Here is a 20157-nt window from a genome sequence, read left to right as displayed (position 1 = left end):
TGAGTTCAAGAGCAGAGAGGTTATGGTGCAGCTCTACAAATCTCTGGTGAAAACGCACTTCGAGTATTGTATTCATTTCTGTTCATCTCATTATAGGAAGGTTGAGGAAGCTATGGAGAGGGATGCAGAAGAGATTTACCAGGATGTTGCCTGGAATGAAAAACAAGTCTTATGAGGCAAGGTTAGCAGAGCTGGGAATTTTCTCTTTGAAGAGTAAAAGTATGAGAGGAGACGATAGAGGTCTACAAGTCTATGGGAGGCATAGACATTTTTAAGCAATATACGGGTCGACACGACAGCGAGGGCTGAAGGACCTGTACTGTGCTGTTCTATTCTAGTATCTAGTGTCTTCTGGAAGGTGACAAGGAGCGATATAGGAGTGAGGTAGATCGGCAGATACAGTGGTGTCAGAACAACAGCCTTGCACTAAACATTATGAAAACAATGAATTGATTGAGGTCTTCAGGAAGTAGAAGTGTTGAGCGGCGGAAAGGCTTCAGGTGTAGGATGGATCTGGTAAAGCTCAGTGACTACTTATCGGCGGTAAATAAAACAAAGAAAGCAACTAAGCACGTTATTCATATGTTTTTAATTCTAATAAACTATCGCTGCAAACAAAAGTCGCTAACTTTCCATTCGGAGCTGAGCTTTTGAACAGCCTGCATGAACTGGTATTTTGCGGTGTGAACTGAAAGCTCGAAAGCGCTGGATGGTGCTGCCTTGAAGGCCGAAACAAGCTGTCGGGATCCGGGTCGGAGAACAGGCCAATGTATAGCTATCGCTAGAGCGGACATAGAGGCGATACGATGTGGCAGGCGAGCGGAAGCGAGGCAGAGTCCGGTTCCGTGACCGACAGCGAGGACAGATCCGGGTTTTCATTCATTTTAATGTAAGCCCGAATTGAGAGGTCGGAACGTGGCACAATCAAGGCGATGAGGCCAGGCCCAAAAAGCAGCAGGTCCCGGGTCCAAAAGGGACGAACGACGTGATGTTTTGACTTTTTCATCGACGGACCAGTTTGGACGATTGACGCCACATTGAATTGGGGCAGGGACATGTTCTTGGATCGGTTGTTGCAGTGTCAGGCTTCCTTTCTGATAGGGGGCTCACTTCGCTGAACTTCAGTTCTGAATGTTATTTGCTTAAGTTTATTGTTTTCAGCATTGTTTTTTTTTTCCTTTCTCTGTGCGTCGGGTGTTTGAAGGTTCCTTTTTATTGAATCGGTCCCATTGGCTTTGTTTGTTTTGTGGTTATTTGGAAGGAGACGAATTTAGATGTTAAAAAGTATGCAATGATACGTCTTCATCGAGGGATCAGCAGTGGAAATGCTGAGCAGATTCCATTTCCCGTGGGTCTACAGCTCTGTAAATGATGAGTTGGAGATGAAGGATTGATGCAATTACGATAAAGTTTGATAAGAAGAGTGATGTCCCCTGGACAGCATGCGGGCTGTTCCATCTCGTCAGGTTGGAGGCGCTGATGCAGAAGATCGGAAACAACCACAACGTGCTGTAAAGTCAGTCAGTTCCAGCAATGGCATCAGGCTCCCCCCATATTCAAAAAGACGGCACCCGCCATTAAGGACCCTCTATATCCAGTACACTTTGCACTCCTGGCATCAATAACAAGGTACATGGTCAGAAGACACGCCCTAAACGTTTCACTAACACATGATCGCATAATGCATACAGCAATATGGCATCGTAGGAACTCGGTTGAGCCCACGTTTTAGTCCATTCCAAAATCAATCCGACCCTTTCCTACTACATAGCCCTCATCTTTCCCAATCATCTACCTGCCTATTTGAGAGTCTGTGGAATGTCATTGATTTATATGACACTACGCCACTGATTACCGAGCGTTACACATGCACACCACTCAGTGTGTAAAAGGAATTCCTCTGCCATCACCACAATACTTTCCGCCCAACTCCATCAAGTGATGTCTCCATTTATTCGCCATTTCTGCCTGAGAAACATACAGTATCTCTTGCTGTACAATCAACCTCTGCCTCTTATTATTTTCTACACCTTCCCAACGTCATAGCTCATTTTTCATCGTCTTAAAACAAACCCTAGCTCGTTCAACCTCTCGTCATAATCCTGGCATTATCCCCTCTGCTCCATCTCTAACGATTCGACATGCTTCCTGTAATGTGACGACCGGAACGGAACAGAACACAGAAAATGCGAATTCAACAGGGTTTTATAGAGCTACAAAATTATCTCACAACTCTTATACTCATTCCTCCGTCTAATGAAGACCACCGCAGCCTCTGCCTTCTGCGGCCAATCCAATTCTGAATCCACACAGGATTGTCTCCCAGTCCGGTACTTGAGTCCCAGTGATGTTCGGAGCCGTTCTGATCAACCATTTGAGTGGTTTGCAATCTGTCTCGCTGTATCCAGAGTACAGCACTGCTATTCCGTGTGTCAGTTTACTTTCTATGTTGACCAGCTCTGGTCTAATGTTGACCAGCTATTTTTGAGACAGATCAGCTCTCCCTAATCACCTCATATAGTATAGTCACTGTTGTGTTTTTGTTGCTTGTGAGGTTTTGCTGATGGACCGAGAGAGCTCCTAGGTTATATTCATACCCAGAAATCTGAGCCTCTGAACACTCCCCATTACTTCACCATTAGGGATAGTGGAGCCTGTTCTAGACTTCTTGCACTTTTGCATTCTTGCATCTTCTCGCATCCATTAGTAACATGTGCTGTATTCCTTTCACCATCGGGGACTTATCTATCCTGATGCTCATCAGAATCTCCAATGCATCTTCCATCGAAACCTTGACATATTCCAACATATCAGCCTGTCCACGCTGCCCCCACATTCATCAAGTTTCCTCTGGGATTCCCACTCTTTGCCAATGGAGTACATGCTTAATAGGACTGGTCCACGGCATAAAAACTGTTGGGAACCTCTGCACTGGTGAATGCTGAAGCAAATCATTCATGAACGACCTCCACTACCTCCTCCGACTCCAGGCACATGTTTCTTTCCTCTTGTATCCATCATCGCTTCGAGGCTCTTGTCCTCTTGTTCTCTCCCTCGCCAATGCACTTATGTCCATTGCTTAGCTCCTTCTCGGAGACTTTGTAACTCTCCAGAACCATCACTGATAATCTCTGCTTCGTTGGTTTTAAGCCTGCTTCTTTCTTCATCGGGAGTGGATATCCCGCATCTCGTCACAGCCGTAACTCCTTCGAGTAACCATCTTTTCCCTACCTCAGTGGATCAAACCTTCCTACAACGCTAAGCAATGGCACGCTAAACAACCTTCTCATTTCTGCTGGGCCTTTCTTTGAGCACATCCGATCCTATATACATCCCCAGCTTCTTGCCTCACAGCATCATGATGAGTTCTCCCCCATATTAAACTTCCCAATATATTCTGTTCATATCCTTGTCCATGGCTATGTAAGAGTTCAGGGAGTTGTCGTCAGCACCACGAAAACACTCGCTCAGCCTCGTATTTGAGCTTATTCTCTTCAAGCATCGGCTTTCTAAATCATTTCTAAACATTTCTAAATTTAAACCAAAATTGTACATCACTGTTTGCATTCTTTTTGCGCTACCTGTCTTGTTTATTTTAGTGCTTTTGGACAAATTGCACTATACCCACATTGCACGACATTTACTGGGGATAGTAAACGTGATGTCGGTTCCGATTCTGATGATGCAAATGAGGAGCCAATAATGATCCATAATATGCACCGCCAGTTATTGAGACCTTATTCGGAGCCAGAAAAGCCCATGCCCATTCGGTATTGTTATAGAGGTTATTATGGAGATCTTTAGCCTTCAATGTTAACAAGCAATGGATACTTCATACATTTCGTGATGTCGTTGTCAATCTTGTCTGTACAATGGGCTGCTGAGTTCATTGTGACTGAAGAAGTATGGATAAATTTGGAATCAAATGATGAGATCTGTACGGTCTGCTACGACTTTAGGCAAATAACAAGACTGTTCAAGTCCGATGTAATGTTCATTTGATGTGGGATTAGTTTCAGTATAAATCGTGAGCTAACTCAAAGTTACCCTTTGTTTTGAGAGATATGGAGCGAGATAAAAACAGTTAATAACAAATAAAACGAATATGAAGGCAAAAATAGAAGTACGTGATGGGCAATGACTGACATTTCACTCCGGAATGCGTGGAACAGCTTTAAAAAGATTTCGATTGTCTACTTTGCTATACGGTGTTATGGACTGAACTTTAAGTATTCCCTGTGGCGCCGTTAGAGCATAGAATTGGAAACGGCGCATTGTTTGTTAACTGACTGTAACTAACTCGAGTTATTGTGCGACCTTTGTTGCTGTTGTTGTTATTGTTGTTCTTGTTGTTTTAACAGGGGTCTAGATTAAAGTATAAAAGGGCAACGAGAGCAGAACATAGGCGAGAGGCGCTTATTGCAAGGAGTGCGGCACATTGTGTATAAAATCTGAAAAATGGCTCTACCAACAATCCGACATGTAGTAATTGTGTTTTACCCTATTCTCGCAGCTTTCGGTGTGCCAGGTACGTCGACATATCCTCTGACTGAAATGTTAGAATGATCTTCTATTAACAGACATTTCACTGGGTATTCTTTATTGGCGAAACCAACGCATTGCGGAGACACGCAAGACTACTGCTGCTGAACGGGTCGTCTCCGCTCTATACGCTGATGCAGGGTCAAGTTCACTGTCACCCATCCCCCGCCGCCTCTAAAGTTCATCGGAGTCGATGCTGCTGAAGTTCAGAGAGAACAATCCTCTCTGCTGTTGATCACTGTCAGCATAAATTTGATGCTGTGTATTGTTCCGGATTGAAATATATTTTGTGATGTAACGTGGTGAAGTAGCAGTAGAACAGTATGAATTGTGGGAATTTTGCGGATTCTAATAACAGCCTCTCTCTCCCTCTCTCCTCTCCCTCTCCCCCCCCCCTCTCTCTCTCTCTCATTCTCTCTCTCTCTCTCTCTCTCTCTCTCTCTCTCTCTCTCTCTCTCTCTCTCTCTCTCTCTCTCTCTCTCTCTCTCTCTCTCTCTCTCTCTCTCTCTCTCTCTCTCTCTCTCTCTCTCTCTCTCTCTCTCTCTCTCTCTCTCTCTCTCTCTCTCTCTCTCTCTCTCTCTCTCTCTCTCTCTCTCTCTCTCTCTCTCTCTCTCTCTCTCTCTCTCTCTCTCTCTCTCTCTCTCTTTCTCTCCGGAGTCTTTCTGGCTCACTCGAGCTCTGCCTCCTTCCCTCCCCCTTTTCTGGATTTCCGATCAAACCCTTGATTGATTATATATCTTTCCCATACTAGTTGGGAATTCTAGGAAATATAGCTAGCACAAGAATGCGGTGCCCAGCTGGAGATTTGAATTAATTTCTCCCTATCACACCTTTAAGATTATAATAAATGTGATCAAACATGGCAGATATATGCAAGTTTAAGCGCTTATTTATTGATTGACGTTTCTGAAACTATTCGAGTATAACACTTCTGCTTGCCCTGTTTGTAACTCACATTTTGTGTCTCTTTCCCTATCGAACCTACTGACAATGGTTGTCCTCTTCCGCGGGAATTGTGGACTTTCCAAATGTATATCCCACAACATGGTGGCCATGGCAATGGCAGATCTGCTGGTGATGATGTTCTGTGTAATCGGATATCATATCATAACGTACCAGTTTCCAACATCCTTCCTGTCCTACACATCCACCTGTAAGGTTACTATGTACTTCAATTCAACCAGCCTGCAAAGCTCGGTCTGGTTCACTGTCTTGTTCACTATCGATCGGTTTGTAGCGATCTGTTGTCAGAAGCTCAAAGCGAAATATTGCACAGTGAGGACAGCTTTTTCCGGCATCATAACCGTGGCGCTCCTGGTGCATTTACAGAACGTCCCGTATCTATTTGAGTTTAAACCCGTCAGTGTAGTTAACGGTATTCAATGGGGCTGTCAGCCGAGTTCGTGGTTCAAGACGTCTCCTGTGGGAGTCACATTCTCCTCTCTGCGGAGTATTTTAACTGTTATATTACCTTTTGTTCTGATAGCCCTGTTTAACTGTGTGACAGTAAGGCGCATTTTATTAGCCAGTAAAGCTCGCCGCGGACTGCGCGGTCACAGCAGTCAAACACAGAAGGATCCGGAGATGGAAAGCCGCCGGAAATCCATCATTTTACTCTTTAGTGTGTCCGGCATTTTCATTCTGTTGTGGCTACCAGTCACTGTGAGCTTTCTGACCACCCAACTGACAGGAACCGCGCATTACGACGGAGATTACACCGACTCTGCCTACGTCGCCACTGAAGCCGGCTACATGCTGATGTACCTGAGTTCCTGCACGAACACCTGCATTTATACAGCGACCCAGGCTAAGTTTAGAGAAGACATGCGGCGGGTGTTAAAATCTCCTTGGACTTTGTTTTTAATATTGATTAAAAAGCACAGTTAAAGCAAATCATATACTCCTAAAGGTCGAAAGTCCACTAATTCTCCGCATCGGGCACGCGTCATGTGGTCGCGATGTGCATCTGGGTTTTATGTGTTCAAGAATTATGGGTCTCGGTATTAAGTTGACTTGGAATAAAATAACACTTAACTCCATTTCCGTGCAGCGGCGCCCTTGCTAGCCGTGACGTCATCAACATTCCCGGTATCTGATCACTCAGTTGATTTCATTCACTCTTTCCGTTTCACAGCTGCGTTGACACTCAGGGCTCATCTGGCCGCAAGGTAACTCGGGTAAAGCTGGAGCAATCATAATGACTTTTATGCTGGAAGTGGAGATTCGCTGCGGTCAGCGCTGTGACAGAGCCACCTTCTTGTAGATTGCAGCGGGGGATCAATATTGCATAGATTCTGCCCCAGGTCGACGAAGGCAAACTATGCCAATCTTCGGAGCCATAATACAGCCCGTATCCCTCGCTACCTCCTTTAACCAAGGGCATTCCAGACACGTTTCCATTATTTTATTATCACCTGCATCGAGCGCGTCTGCTATAGACATAACCACGCAGTCCTGGGTTAAAAAAGAATGTCTTCTGACCTGTGTATGCATGTGCCTGTACTTTTGAGCCACTGCTGACGTAGGAAAAGACAAAACTGTTGGCTATCTGTACAATATATCCCTCCTCCTAATTGTATAAACTTCAACAAGGGTCTTTCAGATTATTTTCTATTTGAAATAATCAAACTTATAGTTTATCCCCTTATAGTTTATTCCATTCTCCACAGTCCAGGAAACAAACTGATGAATTTTAATCTACCATCGCTCAGTTCTTACAACATCCTTCCCAGGGCGTGACAATCAGAATTGCACCCGTTGCTCTCAGTCCGCTCTGACCTGTGCTCCATGCAGCTGTGAGACCGAGTCGAAATACTTCCACTCAAAGCCTCGGTGAGCAATGCAAGAATAACAAAAACACTTTAGCTGTACTGCCCCACTGCGTGCAGAGAGGCATGTCCTAGGTTTGCAAGGTTATAACTGAAATTGACCCTGGAAAGGTCTATTTGTCTTCCCAGAATTTTATTTCACAATGTGCATTAAGTCATATTTTGTTTCACATACTGTTGTACAAACAATATATGACCCAGTAGCAAATCTACACTCACCGCTTATTGCCGGCGTCCGGGAGGAGAAATGCTCGCACGCTACCATTTACATCCATTTACCAAGCTAATATTGTGACTAGTTTGCCAATTCCTCTCGGCGTCCCTGTATCTGTCACTGAGCGCCTAGTTAGAAGCACTACTAAAGCACATCTGAACTCTATCTCCCTTCCTGCTTCATTAAATCGCCGAGATTATTCCTTTAAAATTACAGTCACATTTGTGAGACATGACGTCCCCGTCAGAAGACCACCCTGGCTCCTTATTCGCTTAGATGAACGGCCTTCCAGGCTGTATATACTTAAATGTTGTTAACCGGAATTTCCCCAATGACATTCCCACACCAATATAAAGAGAACTGCTCTCAATATTCCAGAAATGAAGTGATAAGGGGAGCGATGTGGAAACAGCGAAGAAGGTAACAAAAGACGGTTAATAAGGCACGAACGGTAAATGCAGATTGAGGGATAAATTGAAGACAGGTGTTTTACTGTTTTAATGACTAACGGCACAGCTAAGTCGAGAATGCTGAATTTATCATGCAATGCACTTGTAAACAAATCACTCCAGGGTCCCCTCCAAATCCTTCCCATGATTCCAGAGTTCCGCGATCTGTCAGTCATGACAGCACAGTCATGACGTCCCTCCACCGCGGACGTCCACCTTCAGCTACCGAGTGAAGTTTCTCCAGTACCATCCGTCAACTACGAAGCCTGTCTATTCCTTCCATTTTTGAGCATTCTTCCGGTGAAAAAATGGGCTAGATACACAAAAACTCACCCACTGTACTCCTCTAAGCCTTCGGATAAAGGACACGTAACTGAAAGCCTTCCGGGAGAAAGAAATCGGGTAAATAGAGCATAGCCTCCTGGGTAATATCTGGTGAATGGCGCTCACACTGTGAACATGGGCGGAAAACCGGGTAGACATTTGAAACGTAAGCAGAAGCTATTGCTAAATGAGATATTGTGGCTATTATTTTCCTACTAAGAAGTTCTTGATTTTTCCGCCTCTAATCTCATTGACATGATATTAAAAATGCCTATTATGGAGTATTTCAAAGTCTGGTTTTCCGCAGAACTTCAGGTGAAAACTCACAAGTGTTCACTAAATTTTCTTAAGGATACTCTCCCCGTCACAGTTCCAAATTATCCCGCCCCTTGACTCCTCACCTGGGGAAAAATCCCGCTCTGTCCTTTCTATCGTATCCTGTCCGTAGTGTGGAATTTTGATTCAGTTCATGTCTGTCTCTTCTATTCACTTCATTGATCTCCTCAGCTCAACCTCCTGCATCCATTCCGCTGCGTCATACTCCTCATTTGGAATTTTATTGCATTCTTGCAGTTTCCATGTCTCTGCTGTAATTTTCCAATGGTGGGAGATTTTCCACACAAGATTCTCTGAAGTTCCGTCCCTCTGCCAATGGAGACAAGTTCCTTTCTGCATCTCAATTATTTCCTCTGCATGTCTTCCCCACACCGCTTCCGAAATCAGCACGGTGAGGTCCGCCTGGTCGCAATGCTCATCAGTTTCTATTAGTCAGCAAGATTCTGCCAATCTTCACAACTCCTTTTCTTTTCGCTTCCACTCCACCTCTTTCTGCATTTTGAAGGGATCATTTTTACCTGATTTTCTGAACTATTCGGCCCTTGCCACCATTATGTCCTGGTCCTGAATGAGGCACATCCACTGTGATCCAGGTTACTGGAGATTAGAAAAAATAGAGCGTTGTGCGCTAGGGAGCTTCTAGACCCTCTCTGGAGTTGGCTGTGGGCCGAAGGGGCTGCAATACGCTTCAAATTTATTTGTTTTCTGTTCATTCAGTTTTTTTCTTCATCGAGAGGAAACCGATGGCGTGGTACATCTATTACTTTCGTGCACTTCGTTGAAATTTTAAAGACATTTCGCTTGTGCTTTGGAAGAAAAAAAAACGACAGGCGGATGAGTAACCACTCGTGCTTATCGACGACGCTTTTTTGTCCCTGCAACTTTAATTCCCTATTCCGTTTAAAAGTTCAGATCCTTGTCTGTCTGTGCACATGCACTGATATATAGGTGAAACACTCTGGTATCCTTGGCTGCGTAAGTCTAAGGAAGGGACTCTCAATTCCCCCAAACTCGTGAGATTGAGACGGCCCGAGCTCACCTCAGTCCCCGAGTTGTGTGAATGCTGTGCAATTTACTACCCTGTTATAAATAAGTGCCACGAAACAACAGACTGTACGCTGCAAACTATTAACGAAGTTATATGTATGAACCATAACTTAATTTAACGGTTAGTAAAGAATATCAAAAAGAAAAAGCCCAGTCTAAATTAAACAGTCATATGTGCACAAGCCGGAGCTCAGCTGGAACTTCTCTGTCACTCACGCACCGGACCTTCGGTCAACGTGAAAGCTCACACAAACTTCCGAACGTCGTTCGCAATCCATCTCGAACAAACCGGTCTCCCACCGGAGCGTATGCTTCGACCGGTCCTCCCCAGCGTCTTCTCCCCTCGTAATATTTGGCGAATGATTCTACCGGGTCCCCTTTGTCAGGACGCATAACAATCATCATTGCGTTCTTCAAACCATCACGTGTTCCTCCATCACGTCGTTGTATATCTCGTGAAGTTGAGTGTATATTTGGATGCAAACACATTATAGTTAATTTCCTTTCTTCGTACTATTCTAGGTAATCTATTGCTCTCTCATGACCAGCTGATTGGAAAGGCACTCAAGGATGTGCCGATATATTTAGCAATTTTCTTAAGCTACTGAACCCAGAACGGTACGGTTTATGTATGTCCTGATTTGAGTTGCTCCCCCTGCTGCCCCCTCTCTGATAGTTGATCGATAGTAGCATCCCCAGCAGTTTTCCCTTCACAGCCAGGGTGGCTGACAATCTCCTTATACTGCGGCAATTATCCCAACTCGTATTTCTGAAGGTATCCACTCCAATTATAGAAATCTAAGTCCTTTGAAATTGCAGAGTTTCCGAATTCATGCTGTTAGAAAGATGCTGCTAGATCGCTTTGTGCCTCACCCGCGTGGTCCGACTCGAGTCCCCCGCTGAACGAAAAAAATTATCTTCGAGCCCACCCAGGAACGTAAAGTCTGAATCACACCATGCAGTAATGATCAGTCAGGTACAGAGAATCTGTATTTACCGACAAATGACTTGAATTGTCTCAACGTAGGTTCATAAACTATCTGCCTGTGTGTATCCCATGAGATTCCCTGACTCACCATGAACAGTCAATGATGAGAAAATGTATTACCCCATCTCAGCATGGTGTCATCTCCACGTACCCGTCGTTTCCCCTTAACCCTTAAATCCCCTACTATGCAAAACTCTATCCAACATTGTCTTAAATATATTCTCTGAGGTAGCCTACACTACAACGTTGGGCAGAGAGTTCCGCAGATTCACCAATCTCTGGGAAAAGCAGTTCCTTCTCATCTCCGTCCAAAATGGTGATGCTATATCCCTAAGTTCTGGTCTTATCTACCAGTGGAAACAACTTTCCTGTCTCTATCGTATCCACCCGTTTCATAATGTGATATGTTCCTATCGCCTGAAACTCCAGGCCACAACCTTCAAAAGACCCCTGGAAAGGAAGAAAATATATATGAAAGATTGAAATAGAGCTGTTTCGGATGATGCAAGCAATGCAGTTTCCGTTAGGCTCCATCATCCTCAGCTCTGCCATGAGGATAATCACATGGGAAGTATCACACTAAAGGAATACACCTTCACTCCATCACTAAGGCGTTAAGGACAATAATTAACGATTGGAGGTGCTTGTGACATAGGTCCCAGTGTAGTCCATGTCTGTTACTTAAACGGTGGGAAGCTAGATACTATGCAACAAATCAATCACTCAGTCTCAATCCTATCTTTGGTCACTGATTGGAGGTGAGAAGACGTTTAAGTCACTGGAGATTTTGTCACGTGATGAAGTCATGATCTGTTGAATATTAACTTGCGTAAGATACATAACTATCAGCGTCCCTTTGCTTGAGACTCGAAATGATTTATTAAATAACGGTTGATTCTAATCATAGATTATTTGTTCGCTGTTCAAGAAAAATATATCATGCTCTGCTATAGTTTGAAGTATGAACGCACTGAGAGTGTTAAATAGTTCGCAAGGACTCGGTTTTTGTGAGTTCAGTTGAAAGAGAAGCACAGGTAATACGTACGTGAATAAACGGACGGCAGTCGTGGGATTCTTAGGATTGCATTGAAAACATGTTTAAATTAATCGTTTCTTTCACAACGGGAACTCACTGCTTACAAATGTCTGTTGTAGTCGGTTGAAATAAATTTGCAGGAACATGTGAGAATCAGAGACTGCTTCTTTTTCCGTAATTGTATGATGTGTTAGTGTATGTGGGCCGCCCTCAACCACATCTGGTTTCCCTGTGTTCTTTATAATATTTGATAAGGATTTTCACTCCAGGTAGTAAATGTTTATTCTATATACGCCATTTAACGTCGACAGTTTTGAATGAACAAACGTTCGAGTTTAGATTTTTGTTTTACCTTCCCTGTGTATTTAGATCGTGTTCTTTTGTTTGTTTGCTTTGGTGTTGATTTCAGAGGGAGACACAGATTCCACACTGGCCGTGTGAAATCAAGGTTAAAATGATCGAGATATGATTGTATCTATTCCTGGTAAGATAAACCCGCTGTGCAAAGGTAAATCGACATTCAGACAAACTCGTGTGCACTTGAATTGTGAATTTGACATTCGCATTCTCGGAGCTGGTTCATTTGGGAAACACCAGAGGATGCTGCAGAAGACTTTGAAACGTTGGTTGTGAGTTGAAGGGTTCCATGGGAAAAGATTGCTTTAATGTAATCGCAGCATCTGCCCTGTAATATAAACAGGAGAATTCAGCTTAGTGAGCGTGCAGTTTCAGTCCGGATTCAGTATTTTGCTTTCATAATCAGCCCTAACTCAGTAAATTATACAAATGCTGTAGAATGACTAAATTAATCCCGGACTCTCAAAACACTATAATAGCAGAGTCTAGATATAGTTGCAGCGTGTATTAAAGATTATACATTCCTTGGGGAACATCTCCATGCACTGCCTCATCCGCTTTCCTTGCTTAGCCAATTCGTGCCCAGTCAAACGCCTTAACAATTAATATGCCCCAGTTCAACTCTTCAGACTTCATCTGCCTATTTTGCATTTGTTCATGGAAATTATTCTGGTTTACAGGGACAACCTGACCTCACAGAGCCATGCTGACTATCCCCAACCAGGATAAGTTTCTCCAGATACTGAGAAATGTTGTCTTTAAGAAACCTCTCGTTTCCCTTGTCCACAACTGAACGAAGCCTCACGGGCCCGTAACTCTCAGAACTACATTATATTTTTTGATAAGTGGAATAACATTTGCCATTCTCTGTGGCCAGTGATGACACAAATGTCACGTCCTGAAGCGCAGCAATATCTTCGAATACGTACACAACGCTGGAAGAACTAATCAGGTCAGGCAACAGTCGTGAGAGAAAAATAGCCAACGTTTCGGGCCAAGACCCTTCATGAGGAATGGGGAGAAGAGAGGGCCGAAGCCCAGTAAAAGAGATAGGGGAGGGGGAAGGGCCTAGAGGCGCCAGGTGGAAAACCAATCAGAGGAAAGTTAAAGGGGGGAGGGGATACGCGTGAAAGAACTTGTAGAGAAAAAAGGAGTAGAAAGTTGAAAGGGCAGAGAGGCAGAGATGGACCTGGGATAGGGGGAGGTGAGTGGGAGTGAATTACCGGAAACTGGAGAATTCAATGTTAATACCACCAGGCTGGAGGCTACCCAGACGGTAGATGTGGCGCTGCACCTCCAACCTGAGTTTGGCCTCATTATGGCAGTAGAGGATGCCATGTATGGACATATCTAGATGGGAATGAGAGGCAGAGTTGAAGTGAGTAGCAACCGGGAGGTCCTGTCTTTAGTGACGGGCGGAGCGGAGGTGCTCGACGAAGTGGCCCCCCAATCTGCGTCCGGTCTCGCCGATGTGGAGGAGACCGCACCGGGAGCTCCAGATGCAATAGACAACTCCAGCAGACTCGCAGGGAAGTGTTGCCTCACCTGGAAGGACTGTCTCGGGCCCGGAATGGGGGTAAGGGTGAAGTGTGGTGACAGATGTAGCATTTGCGCTTACAGGGATGTGCCGGGTGGGAGTACTGTGGGTAGGGACGTGTGGACCAGGTAGTCGCATTAGAAGGAACCAATCATGTCCCAAATTCGGCTACTAATTTCCTACCTAATAGCATCAATTAAATGCATTCCCTATTGCCTGCTCTCATCACAGTGTAAGGTATTCGTAAACGTCCATATAACCATATAACTAGATAAAAATTACAGCACGGAGCAGGCCATCTCGGCACTTCTAGTCCGTGCCGAACGCTTACTCTCACCTATTCCCACTGACCTGCACTCAGCCCATAACCCTTCAATCCTTTCCAGTCTATACACCCATCCATTTTTAATGACAATATTGAACCTGCCTCTACCACTTCTACAGGAAGCTCGTTCCACACAGCTACCACTCTCTGAGTAAAGAAGCTCCCCCTTGTGATACCCCTAATCTTTTGCCCCTTAACTCTCAACTCATGTCCTCGTGCTTGTATCTCCCCTACTCACAACGGAAAAAAAGCCTATCCACGTCAACTCTATCTATCCACCTCATAAATTTAAATGCCCCTTTCACGTCCCCGCTCAACCTTCTACGCCACAAAGAATAAAGACCTAACTTGTTCAAACTTACTCTGTAACTTCGGTGCTGAAACCCAGGTAACATTCTGGTAAATCTCCTCTGTACTCTCTCTGTTTTGTTGACATGTTTTCTTTAATTCGGTGACCAGAACTGTACACAATACTACGAATTTGGCCTCACGAATTTGGCATTGTGCAATTCTAACATTACATTCCATCTCCTATAGTCAATGCTCTGATTTATAAAGGCCAGCATAACAAAAGCTTTTTTCACCACCCTATCCAAATGAGATTCCACCTTCAGGGAACAATGCACCATTATTCCTTGATCACTCTGTTCTACTGCATTCTTCAATACCCTACCAGTTACCTTGTATGTCCTATTTTGATTGGTCCTACCAAAATGTCTAATAGCTGTGCGCTATCGTTCTGAAATGCTGACCCGCAGAGAGATCTGTTACCTGACTCGATTCACTTTCCAGTACTAGTTCTAGGATGGACTATTCGCTAGTCCGCGTGCCCGCTTAATGTGATAGAACTCCTTCCCGGAGGTAACCGAGAAATTCTCTCTCATCTAATCCTTTGTAAACAGAGTAAGTGCCCATGAATATTAGTGAAGTTTAAGTTGCCTGTGACAACAGCCGTGTTAATATGGCATCTGTCCAAAGTCCATCCCCGATCTGTCACTGCCTCTGATTGTTGTTTTCGTTTTCGCGATAGGAACACTGTACAGGATACTCTCAAGCGAGTGCTTGTTCCCGTCCTACTTCTGAGTTCCACTCACAGTCTATTAACGTGCAGTCCCATCAAAGTATCTTGCCTTTCCGCAGCTGTGATACTATCACACTCTCCCTGTATTTAAAAAGGCTTTCCTTTTTCCCTACTATGAATATATTGATATATTTGAACCCCAAGAAGTCCCGATGTCATTGCTCCGCTTGAGATTGGACTGACATTATTTCCTCTACATGGTGGCATCCGTTAGTCTAGCGAGACCATGGATCTGTGCCTGGAATGTCTACTGGGGTGTCCTCTCCAGAGCGCAGGCCTGGGCAAGTTTATATGGAAGACCGACAGTTGCCCCTGCTGCAAGTCTCCCCACTGCATGACACCGATGTTTTCCAAGGAAAGGGCAAAGGCTTGGCAGCTCATACATGAGGAATAAAAATCATTCGTTTACGTCTCCGTCTAAATATACAATGTGCAATTATAGACATTTATATTAAATTGTAATAAATCGAATAGTCAAAGCAACATAGAAAAAACAGTCAAATCAGCGTGAGCTAATCAGACCGATGTCATGGTGGCTGAAGTTGACCCGGAGGCTGCTGGTCCTGACATTTATGCTGCGGTACCGTTTCCCGGATGATTTTCAAGTCTCTGTGATACTTTGGAATTTAAACATTTGAGGATAATCAGGGACATGAAATTCTGAATTCATGACATATTTGCCAAATCTACTCATTTTAAAACTACTTTATTCGAAGCTGGGCTGAATTGCATTTAGAGTGGGCGTTATATACACAGATGACCATTTAATGTAAAGACATACTTCATTCCATTTCTCAATCCTTTTCTGAATTTCCTCTGTGTCAGTGTATAGATACAAGTATTGGTGCACATACTCAGAATTTGCAACATGAACCCAAATTGTTGAAGTATATATACCGGGGAACTGAAATATTTGTCCTCATAAAAAAAGTTTTCCACTTGCCATTTCAGGGAATGAACGACATAGGGCATCCAAAATAAGATGAAATTTGCTGATATTGCAAACAATAAAATCATCGATTTTCTGCGGTTTTCCACCTCGGTATCCTTCTGATTATCACTGCTGTTCCGTAGCCCTCTGCGGACTCTGTTTGCCGCAATTATATCTCTTACTGTTAACCAATTGAACACTAGAATTAAGCCGATTGGTAGCAAAGGTGTTAAAATACTCTCCAGTAATTCGTATCCTCTCCACACGGGTAAAGTAGCATATTCATCTGTGAAGGCGCAATGCCACGGAATGTTGTCAATAATGACGTAAGGTTCAATGGCAAAGTAAAACGGGGCACATCTCCCGCAGCTCACTATAACCACGGTCACCATAACCACCGTTGCTGTTCTCTCAGTGCAGTATCGTTCCCCGAGCATTCGACAACATATTGCGATGAAACGATCGAAGGTAAAACTGACGGTAAACCAAACAGAACAGTCCATCTTTATACCCCTACAAATATCTGTCAGAGCACATACAGGAGTGATGAGCAGTGATCTTGAATACATGTAGATACTGTTGGTTTGTTGCACTAAAGCAACAACGATAACCACCATCAGATCCGCTGTTGCCATTCCAACAAGGTAACGGGTGATGCATTTGGAGAGTCCGCATTTTTCCCGAGATAGGATGACAATTGCAGTTATATTAACTACAGGAAATTAGAAACAAAACAGGATTATCATTAGTGGCAACTGTCTGAATGCCTACCATTCTTTCAATACTGTGCAGGATATGTTTTATTTTTCGAAGTGAAGAGCAGAAATTCGATGTGTACCGGCCTCATTGGAAGACTCCTGCTGGACGACCACTGTGGACCGCTGACTTTCCGACCGTTTAGAGCGAGGCTTCTGATTTCCACGAGTTACCTACCGGTGAGCGGTCGATCGCTCCAGCAAACATCACCATGAACAACGCCATTTCCATTATTAGAGATGAAACAGATGAAGGGATTATTTGAAGTAAAATTCAGGAGGTTTAAAGCATAAATTATAATTTAGTGGTTTATGGAAGAATAGACCGACGTGCCATAATTCGACTGGCCAGTCATACGAACAAGCTTCCGATCTGGAAAAGGGATCACTGTCACTTCAGAAAGCCGAGCAGGGTCCAACTACAAAACTTTTGGCAACAACATCTTTGAGAAAAAAAGAAGAAAAAAAATCACATCGGTAAAAATATGGAGACTGAATTAAAAAAAAATATATAAAATATGCCTGAATCCTCAATTCTGGAAACAAAATTCAGGTCTGAAACCATCTGTGCTGTTCTCCGAACAGTGCAGCGGAACAAAACCAAGACGACGGCGCTATACATTGAGTGACCGGCTCCAGTCTCTTACCAGGGACACCGAAGGCTACAATTGCAGGATAGAAAACGGCCGCGATGTAGTAAATAGCTGGATGCCCCATATTCCGTCTGAAGCCGCGTTCAAAGGATCGTATGGACCGGTGATCGGTTTTACAGAGTTATATGTAATTCAGAGTAATTCCACCGAGGCAATTAGCGTGGTTATCACATGAGTCGCATTAGGGACAAACAACTACACAAACACATATGTTATTGTTTTTCACTCTGTCATAGTGCCATGAATACGTATCCCCAAGGGACGTTACAAGACCCTAAATTTTAAACTATGATAATATGAACATTGACAATATAATTTCTGGCTTCAGCTGCTGAAATCGGGCAATTTCTGATTAGTGTTTGTATCTAACATAGACAATCATCCTGAACAATGAACATGGACGATCACCTTCCACTAAATTTATTTTGTCACCTCGGCGGAGCACATTCGCTTCCAACGTTGGGGTCGGGACATTAGCTCGGCAAATAAAAAGGAGTACACGTTATTGAAGGGACAGATAAGACATTTTTTTTACTTGTTCTTGTCATTTCCAGTCATTTGAATGATGAAAGTCACAGTAAATATCTGATGACATGTTTCAAAATAAAATAAGCTGTACGTATGTTCGTCTAAGCACACAAACGAGATCGAGAGCAATATTCCAGGGACATTCCATAATAAAAAGTTACGCGCCACAGACTTTATCTACGGCTTGTGAACGGATTGTTGAACGTTCTCTTCTGGATTAGCAGCGAGGGGATTCTTTGAATGCAACAAGTGTAGTGCAGGGATTGGTGTCCAATCTGTTGTTACTTATCATGTGTTTTAGATATATCTTAGATGTCGATTTAGAAAACAGAATCAGTGGGTAAAAAATCGGACAAACCCTAGGTTGGGGCGCTGATACAGCAAGGAACTCTATCCAAGGTTGCAGCTTGTTGTTGACTGGCTAGAAAATGTGTTGGAATATGGCCGATGGAATTTAATAGAGACAAGTACGAGTTCGTCTGCTTAGTGAGGATAGATACAGCAGGTTAAGAAGCTCATTGAACGGGTAGAATATAAGGTGCAGAAGGTAAGCAGCGTCACGGGCAGATCAGTTTGTATTGAGCTCTAATCATATTGACCTTTGCAATCATTTCACTGAATGAAGGAGTTGGGACGTTAGGGTGAAGCTGCACAACACGTTGGTGCGGCCACAGCTTGGCCCTCGGCTCATTTGACAACGTCTCAGCGCTGATACACGCCTTCCACACTTACACTTTGAATACCATTTGTGAGACTGACTATACCCGTCTCCCCCTTTTACTCACCTTTTCTTGTGAATTATTTTCATTCATGACTTGTGAACAGCTTCTCTTTGTGGCAACAGCTGTTCACTGAATTCCTACTCCGATATTTTATTGCCAACGGCACCATTAATCAATGCATCGGATTAATTGGTTAATACATCCACGCCAGCACTGGTTTTGTTTACTTCTCCGATATCTGTGTTGTTACCAAGGCATCCTTTATTATCTCTCTCCAATTGCTCTTCAGATAGAACCGAATAATTTCTCTTCTGTACGATTGTAGCCTTTCAAGTAGCGAATGGAAAGATGTTGACCAAAGAACAGTGATGGATGGAGATTTATTTCTCGGCAAAGTATGGTCTGACTCGCAGGGGATCGTTGAGGTGTCGAGGTTTCACTAGAACCGTGGTCATTGCTCCAGACGCTGAAGATGCTGCCTGGACGATCAGTGCACCCGGTACACAGTGCCGAATTAAATATGATAAAGTGGAGTTCCTTTTCTGGATTGTATTAATAATCCTGCGACTTGCTGAAGACTCATTTCCCCGTTCAGCGGGCAATGTACCATTATTACTCTTGCTCCGTACACTGTGTGGAGAGAAAGCTGGATATTTTAAGAGGCGAGTCACAGAGCGAGTTTCCAGCGTGAATCTGTGCCTCCTGTTGCAAGGCAGTCTGAAGCTCAATTTGCCAACCAGCCTGGGAATCACTGGATTCCATGCTTATAGACCAGCCGCATATCCATTTGGATAGAAATACTGAGAATTGCACACACGTCCATTCGCTAATGCAAAGGCCGTGGATTGCAGAGGGTGACTGCAAACAATGGTGTTCCACACTGCTACACCCCATCTACATTGGGTCTCACCAATGAGTAGCTGTCATACCAGCAGATCCCTACATAACCGTCGGACCTGGAAGGACAGATTTCTGTGAATGGTGGCTGGTGAGGGAGGAGGTGTAGATGCTGTTGTGGCGCTTGTAACGCTTGCAGGGATAAGTGTCTGAATGGAGATCAGTAGGAAGGGATGCTGGGTAAGGGTTTGATGCTGGGTAAGCGATACCTGTAAATGGCGGAGAAGGTGGAGAAGGTGGTGGAGCTGGGATAAGGGATGTGACTCGTGGTAAGATCCTGTTGGAGACCGAGGGTGTTATGGAGGACGAGATGCTTGTGGTGTGGTAGGCGACGATATGAAGAACCTTTTTTCCAGTTGTGACGCGGGAGAATAGTAAGAGGGCGAATTATCTAAAAGCTGAGACATGGATATTAATAAATTCTCAACGAGTTCTGAGTGGTAATATCGTTCAGCCAAGCCAAGGTCAGGCAAATTTTGAGGTGACATCAAAAACACTGGAACCTGCAAAATTATAGTAATTACTATATGAGGCAAATGAGGATACAAACAGTCCGATCCTTCAGTGGGATTCCGAGGGATTTGGGCCAGACGGTAAACTTATCTGT

General features: G+C 43.9%; 1 protein-coding gene across 1 annotated transcript; it reads left to right on the top strand.

Annotated features, from left to right (window-relative positions):
* Window positions 1-5532: 5532 nt before the first annotated feature.
* On the top strand, window positions 5533-6429 carry LOC132386353 (G-protein coupled receptor 182-like). The gene has a single exon (XM_059958609.1). It carries the CDS (start codon window positions 5533-5535, stop codon window positions 6427-6429), a length of 897 nt encoding a protein of 298 aa, XP_059814592.1.
* Window positions 6430-20157: the final 13728 nt, after the last annotated feature.

The sequence above is a fragment of the Hypanus sabinus genome, unplaced genomic scaffold (assembly GCF_030144855.1).
Source record: "Hypanus sabinus isolate sHypSab1 unplaced genomic scaffold, sHypSab1.hap1 scaffold_1110, whole genome shotgun sequence".
In the NCBI taxonomy this organism is placed as follows: Eukaryota; Metazoa; Chordata; class Chondrichthyes; order Myliobatiformes; family Dasyatidae; genus Hypanus; species Hypanus sabinus.
This window is presented reverse-complemented; position numbering and strand designations above follow the sequence as displayed.

Bases quoted from the DNA above. Each gene is read 5' to 3' on its own strand.
- LOC132386353 (XM_059958609.1), top strand. From the start codon at position 5,533: ATGGTTGTCCTCTTCCGCGGGAATTGTGGACTTTCCAAATGTATATCC.